The sequence below is a fragment of the Echinops telfairi genome, unplaced genomic scaffold (assembly GCF_000313985.2).
Source record: "Echinops telfairi isolate 266 unplaced genomic scaffold, ASM31398v2 ScPeMD7_5;HRSCAF=22, whole genome shotgun sequence".
Classification (NCBI taxonomy): Eukaryota; Metazoa; Chordata; class Mammalia; order Afrosoricida; family Tenrecidae; genus Echinops; species Echinops telfairi.
The window spans coordinates 15,384,218-15,390,912 of NW_022103901.1; the positions used below are offsets into that span (position 1 = coordinate 15,384,218).

At 61.4% G+C, this 6,695-nt stretch overlaps 2 protein-coding genes across 2 annotated transcripts in view; both read left to right on the plus strand.

The window, feature by feature from the left end:
• Positions 1-1,895, plus strand: part of TBC1D10B (TBC1 domain family member 10B) — a 10,243-nt gene extending 8,348 nt beyond the window's left edge. The window contains exons 8-9 of the mRNA XM_004705664.2: positions 150-304; positions 396-1,895. Of these exons, the coding sequence (XP_004705721.1) occupies positions 150-304; positions 396-1,016 (776 nt within the window). The 3' untranslated portion in view covers positions 1,017-1,895. The remainder of the gene's footprint in view (positions 1-149; positions 305-395) is intronic.
• Positions 1,896-3,873: 1,978 nt separating this feature from the next.
• CD2BP2 (CD2 cytoplasmic tail binding protein 2) lies at positions 3,874-6,025 on the plus strand. Its single transcript, XM_045285887.1, has 7 exons — positions 3,874-3,960; positions 4,266-4,385; positions 4,571-4,706; positions 4,812-4,969; positions 5,075-5,504; positions 5,581-5,687; positions 5,777-6,025. The coding sequence occupies exons 2-7, from the start codon at positions 4,311-4,313 to the stop codon at positions 5,885-5,887; spliced, it is 1,017 nt and encodes a 338-aa protein (XP_045141822.1). The 5' UTR covers positions 3,874-3,960; positions 4,266-4,310; the 3' UTR covers positions 5,888-6,025.
• The last annotated feature ends 670 nt before the right edge of the window (positions 6,026-6,695 follow it).

Sequence of the window (6,695 nt, forward strand, 5' to 3'; positions counted from 1 at the left end):
CTCCCCCCTCCCGGGAACTGAAATCCCATGGCAGCCATTTCCCTTCCTGGGCCCCAGCTTCCTCAGCTGAAAGGTTGACAGTGGAACGGGGTGGCCCTTGGGGACCCAGAGCCCTCTTCCGCCATGCTCTCCCGTCTCTGCCTCTCCAGGCGTCAAGATCATCTTCCGAGTGGCCCTGGTGTTGCTGCGGCATACACTGGGGTCTGTGGATAAGCTGCGTGCCTGCCAAGGCATGTACGAGACCATGGAGCAGCTGCGGAACCTGCCTCAGCAATGCATGCAGGAGGACTTCCTCGTGCATGAGGTGGGCCCACACTTCAGCGTCCTCCAAGCCCGCCCTGTCTTCTCAGCTCCTCCCTACCCCTCCTCTTCACCCCTGCCTGTCCCTGCTCCAGGTGACCAACCTCCCGGTGACAGAGGCATTGATCGAAAGGGAAAACACCGCTCAGCTCAAGAAGTGGCAGGAAACCCGAGGGGAGCTGCAGTGCCGGCCCTCGAGGCGCCTCCACGGCTCCCGGGCCATCCACGAGGAGCGCAGGCGGCAGCAGCCACCCCTGGGCCCCTCCTCCAGCCTCCTCAGCCTCCCAGGCCTGAAGACCAGAGGCTCCCGGGCAGGCGGGGCTCCCTCTCCGCCCCCTCCTGCCCGAAGGGCCAGTGTCGGTCCCGCCCCGGGGCCTGTGGTCACTGCTGAGGGACTCCGTCCATCCCTTCCTTCGCCTACTGGCAACAGCACCCCATTGGGGCCCAGCAAGGAGACACGGAGGCAGGAGAAGGAGCGGCAGAAGCAGGAGAGGGAGCAGGAGAAAGAGCGGCAGAAGCAGCAGAAGGAGCGGCAGAAGTGGGAGAAGGAGCGGCAGAAGCGGGAGAAGGAGCAGGAGAAGGAGCGGCAGAAGCAGGAAAAGAAGGCCCAGGGCCGGAAGCTCTCGCTGCAGCGCAAGGCAGACGGGGTCCCCGCGCCCCAGGATGGCGGGGACAGGTCCTCGGCCGCAGAGGCCCGGCAAGATGCCTACTTCTGACCTCTGCGCTGGGGCTGAACTGCATGGACCCCTTCCCCTCAGCCAAGGAGCAGGCCTGGCCTGGGCTGCTGCCCCAGCCCCCTCGAGGGGCCGAGGGGCCGTCCCCTCAGAGCAAAGTGGCTTGATATCCATCTCCTCGCCACCCGCTGCTCCCAGAGGGGCCACGCTGTGACCTTGCCTGGGGCAGTTGCAGGTCCCTGAGGCAGTCAGAGCAGATCTGGAGACCATCACCTCCAGATGGACCCAGCCGTGGGTCTTACATACTCCTGCCTGCCAGCTCCCTCTGGGGTCCCCGCCCCGGTGCTGCCCTGGCTGACTTGGTGAAGGGGAGTCAGCAGTTTTCAGATTATTACACTCCAGTGGCTTCCCTTCCCTGTGGGGGGCGGGGGGGTGCTGGGTTCCTGTTCCCTCCTTAGGCCTGCCTGTCATGTCCCCTCAACTGCTCCCCACTGCTCTGCCCCACTCCCTGGCTGGGGCCAGGCTACCCTGCACTCTCCTTCTGGACCTTGCTGTGGCAGTTCTGTACAGAGGACGCATCTTCTGTGCGTTAGGTCTCCTGCCACAAGGCCCACACCTCCGTGTATTTAAGGGACACGCACTGGAACGGGTACTGCCCCCCACTTCCCAGCCCACTGCCCTCGGGCACTCGCTCTTCACCGCTTCCCTCCTCCATGTTCTCAGGCTTCCTCTGCTTTGTCTCACCGGGCCCGCCTTTCACCTCAACTCCTTCCAGCCCTACAAGTCCCCATCACAGGGGTCTCCCCTCTGAGGCCCGGGGTGGGGGTGGGGAACCCTATGTTTACATTCTCTTCTGTCCCTGCCCCCGCCCATGCGTGTGGCACTTTGAGGAACCAGAAAAGAACCTGCTGTTGAACCTGGGCCTGTCTCCCGTCTGCCTCGTTCTTTGCGGAGGGAGCCTGGGGTGATGGCCAGAGGGAGAGGGGCAAGCGACAACCTGGGTCCCCACCTCTTGGCCTTGGGTCCCTGTCTGTCAGTCAACACGCTGGTTGTGCCATCTGTGATCACTGGTCTGGGGTCACCTGCACTTGCCAGAAACCTGATGGCACCGAGGAAGCCCCAGTCCTCTGAGGGTCAGCTGGTGGTGTACCAGCATAGCCAGCTGACTCCAGCTCATGCTGGCCAGTGCCCTAGAGAAGACCCTTAGCTTATAGACATGTCCACCCTCCATTCCTCCCCTCTCTCCATGGGTCAGTGTATTGATGGAGGATTCCATTGGCTCTTAGCAGCTCTCTGTGAGGAGGCTGGCTTAGGGGTGTGCTGCCTGCCTGGTACACACACACACATACCACCACTCCAGCTGCTCTGAAGGGGAGTGATGAGGTGTTCTGTTGCTGTAAAGCAGCGACCCTTTCGCACGGTCGCCCTATTCATAATGTTAGATCTCTTGGCTCCGCGCGAGAAAGAGTTCACGCCAAAGCCTGGTTTGTGACCCCAGTGGGTTTACAGAGAATCGTAGCAGTTTCAGGTTGTACAGTGAGTGGAATCCAGGCCAGACAGCCCGCAGCACAGTTGCTGGACTGCGGCCTGGCCGCTCCAGACCACAGCATGGCTGTGCTGCGTTGTGGAGAGCTGCTGGGAGCTCCAGAGCAAAACCTATGACCCTTTCAGGGGACTGGCCGACCCTGTTGGCTGAATCAATTTCACTTGGCTTAGATGGGCCAGTGCAAGTGTAACGCCCACCTAGGTGTACCACCCCTTCTTGGCCAGAAGCTCAAACCTCTGAGCGTGCGTAATAGACGCCCCAGTCCTTAGACTAGCTACCTAACAATAACAGTAGCAAAATTAGTTACGAAGGAGCAACGAAAATAATTTTATGGCTGGGGGGGGGGGTGTCACCAAAACATGAACTGTATTAAAGGGTTGCGGCATTAGGAAGGTTGAGAACCACTGTTGTGAAGATTTCGGCCACGAAAACCCACAGGTTCTACTCAGAATCAATTTGATGACATTGAGTTTAACCTGTTTTCTCTGCAAGTCACCTTGCACTCTGTACCCAGGGCAGAAACAGCCCTGCCTTGTGGTGTGGGGCTATGGCAGTTCACCTGAGAACGAGAGGAGACCACTGCCCCGGGAACCCCTTGCTGGTGTCCTCTGGCCTGGTGGGAGTAAAGCTCCTGAGTTGCCCAAGGCTAGGGCTCTGTCCCCTACATAACTGGGCTCCAGCCCCAACCCCAGGCCCTGCTGGGGGGACAACTTCCAGCAACACCCTGGCTGGGCCTTGGTTGCCAGGCAGCTTTATTCCACACCTGCCCCTTTCCAGGTGAGGCCACTTCTCGGGTACCGTTCCTAGAAGCCAGGAGCTCGCCCTGGGGGTAGGCGGGAGTACAAAGACGTGGGTCGCTCGGGCCCTAAAGAGAACTGGAGGGTGTTGGCTGGAGATCAGAGAGCGGTCCGGGCCCGCCAGGCGGGCCCCTAAGAAGCCGAGAAGACTTTCCTGGAGGAAGAGGAAACGATGAAGCAAGCCAGCCAACGGGTGGCTGGGAGGGGGCAGGGACGACTTCTCCGAGGGGCTTAGAGCCCTAACTGGCCCTGGGGCGCGGGGAACGAGGCCTGGTGGGCCTTTGCTCCTTCAAGCCGACCCTAGGTAGAGGGCACCCCACTTCCTCCCTAGGGTTCTGCTGCAGTCGGCGAGAGCCAGCCCCACTCCCGGACTTCCTGCCGCCCCCTGGCCGCGCCGGATGAGGGCCTGCGCGTCCCAGCTTCCCCTCTTCTACGCGCGCTCACGTCACTCGGGGAGGCGCCGTCCCTCGCTCGCAGCGCACTTCCGCCCGCGGTTTTGAGCGGCTAACCGGAGTGACGTCACTTCCGGCCGTCCTGGCGTCTTCAGCGGTCCTCTTCCGGGTGATGGCGGCCGGGTGCCCCGGATGTAGCCCCGGGCGAGAGCAGCTTCTCTGTTTTCCTCCCGCCTCCCTTCAAGCCCCAGGTGAGCGCGCGCTGGCGTGACCTCTCCCGGCGCCCCCCCGAGCCCCGGACAGTTGAGGGGTGCCCCGTGGCGCTGGGATTTCGGGCTCGAGGAGGAACGGGGCGGCCTGGGCCCCGCGGGGGCGGGGGACGCTAAGGGGCTAGGTGTCAGCCCGGACTGCGGGGATGGGGTGGTCGCGGGGGAGGGCCTGGGTCCCGCCCAGGTGGGGCGTCCCCCCCGGGGTGGTGCTCCACGTGCCTGGAGAAAAGGTTGCGCCGGGCTGGGTCGGGGCCGTTCTCGCGATGATTCCCTCCTCGCCCACCCAGCTCCCTGACTCCAGCACAGCTTGGGGAAGCCTCCGCCGCCCTGTCATGCCCAAAAGGAAAGTGAGCTTCCAGGGCGTGGGAGATGAGGATGAAGAGAGCGAAGTCAGTGTCCCCAAGAAGGTGAGGGGGCCCGGCTGCCTGTGCTCTGGGAGGAGCGAGGGCGGCCGGAAGGAGCTAGAAGCAGCCGAGAAAGTTGAATGGGGAATGGGTGTGCAGCATCTTCACTTTGGGACTGTGGCGGGGGGAGTGGCCATTAAGTCGCCCCCCTCTCCCCCATTTCTTGACCTGTTGGCACTGGTGCCTAGCTGGTGGACCATGTAGCCGGAGCAGGAGGTCCTGGCAGCCGCTTCAAAGGGAAACACTCTTTGGACAGTGACGAGGAAGATGAGGAGGAGGAGGGCTCCAGCAAGTATGACATCCTGGCTTCAGAGGATGTGGAGGGTGAGTGAGCCCTGAGCTGTGGGAACAGGGAGGTCGCTGCCCCTGTGTTGTTTCGCCTGCCCCTTTCTGAGGGGCTAGCGCAGAGCACGCATGTCTTCTCTGTAGGTCAGGAGGCAGCTACACTCCCCAGCGAGGGAGGCGTGCGGATCACACCCTTCAACCTGCAGGAAGAGATGGAGGAAGGCCACTTTGATGCTGATGGCAACTACTTCTTAAACAGGGAAGCCGAGATTCGAGACAGCTGGCTGGACAACATTGACTGGGTGTGGCCCTAATGACTGGCACGGCTGGGGTCTGGGGGCAGAGAGGGTGTGTGCCAGACTGTTTGTAATCCACGGGGAACCATGATTCTGCCTACCTACTTGCAGGTGAAGATCAGAGAACGACCACCTGATCAGCGTCAGGCCTCCGACTCGGATGAGGAGGGCCTGGGCCAGACCCCCATGAGTGCCCAGGCCCTCCTGGAGGGCCTTCTGGAGCTACTCTTGCCCAGAGAGACCGTGGCTGGGGCACTGAGGCGTCTGGGGGCCCGAGGAGGAAGCCAAGGGGACAGCAAAGGGCCAGGGCGGCCCAGCTCCCCTCAGCGCCTAGACCGGCTCTCGGGGCTGGCTGACCAGATGGTGGCTCGGGGCAACCTCGGGGTGTACCAGGAGACTCGGGAACGGTTGGCCATGCGGCTGAAGGGGTTGGGGTCCCGGACCCAGGGATCCCATGACCCCGCTCCCCCACCCTCTCTGGACATGTTTGCTGAGGAGTTGCCCAAGGGAGAGCTGGAGAAGCCCACCCCCGCCCGCGGAGGTAGGCTTGGAGAGCAGAAGAGGAGTGTTGTGGGTGGGGCAGCTCGAGCCCTAATGTCCGTGCCTCTGTCCTGTAGAAGCAGAGTCGTCAGGGGATGGTCTAGTGGATGTGATGTGGGAGTATAAATGGGAGAACACCGGGGATGCTGAGCTCTATGGGCCCTTTACCAGCGCCCAGATGCAGGTAAGTCCCCTTCTACCTCATGTGGCCTTGTCGCTCCCCTCCCCGGACTTGGACTTTCGCAGTTGTCCCAGCTCTCCCTTTCCCCACAGACCTGGGTGGACGAAGGCTACTTCGCGGATGGTGTTTACTGCCGGAAGCTGGACCCCCCCGGCGGTCAGTTCTACAACTCTAAACGCATTGACTTTGACCTCTACACCTGAACCTGCTGAAGACCCTGTTGAACGGCCCCTTCTTTCCCGGACTCTGTGGAGGAGGCCCCAGCTGCCTCAGGCCATGAGGACATTGGGGGGCCACTTCTCAAATCGACTTCCCTTTCCCAATAAAAGCCTTTAACTGTGGATCAGGGCCGTGGCTATGCTGGGACGGGAAGCTGTGGGCCTTCCCCACCCACACCTGCTTGGCACCTGGCCCTGCTCTTGGAGCGTCTCTCGTGAAGTTGCTCCAGGGCAGTTTCTTTCTGGTCTAGAGCCTGCCTTTGGCACACTGATCTCAGGGACCGCAACTGGGGCCTGACACTGCCCTGCGGTCTCACCACGTGCCTTCGGCACACCAGCAGAAAGTCTCTCAGTCCATTTTCTGGTCTCTTTGGGGCATCCCGTTTTGCATTCTTAAGTCGCCATCCTTTAGCACCTCCGGTTTTCAGTCATTAAAGCCACCAGGGAATGAAGGGAATACTTCAGACTTGGATGAGCTGGAAGATTTGGGAATGAGCAGGAAGCCTTGTCACTGGCTCCCCCTTGCCTCCAGGTGCTTAGAAGTCACTCCGAACAAAGGTGAATGAACCAAGGTCATCCAAGACCCCAAGAAGATGCTGAGAGCCAGTACCTTCCCCTAGTCTGGTCTTCTCTCCGCCTAGTCTGGTCTTCTCTCCGCCTAGTCTGGTCTTCTCTCCCCCTAGTCTGGTTTCTCTCCCCCTAGTCTGGTCTTCTCTCCCCCTAGTCTGGTCTTCTCTCCCCCTAGTCTGGTCTTCTCTCCCCCTAGTCTGGTCTTCTCTCCACCTAGTCTGGT

Coding starts and splice junctions, on each gene's coding strand:
- CD2BP2 (XM_045285887.1), top strand. CDS start 4,311: ATGCCCAAAAGGAAAGTGAGCTTCCAGGGCGTGGGAGATGAGGATGAA. Junction 4,970..5,074: donor GGCTGGACAACATTGACTGG/GTGTGGCCCTAA, acceptor ACCTACTTGCAG/GTGAAGATCAGAGAACGACC. Junction 5,688..5,776: donor TTACCAGCGCCCAGATGCAG/GTAAGTCCCCTT, acceptor CTTTCCCCACAG/ACCTGGGTGGACGAAGGCTA.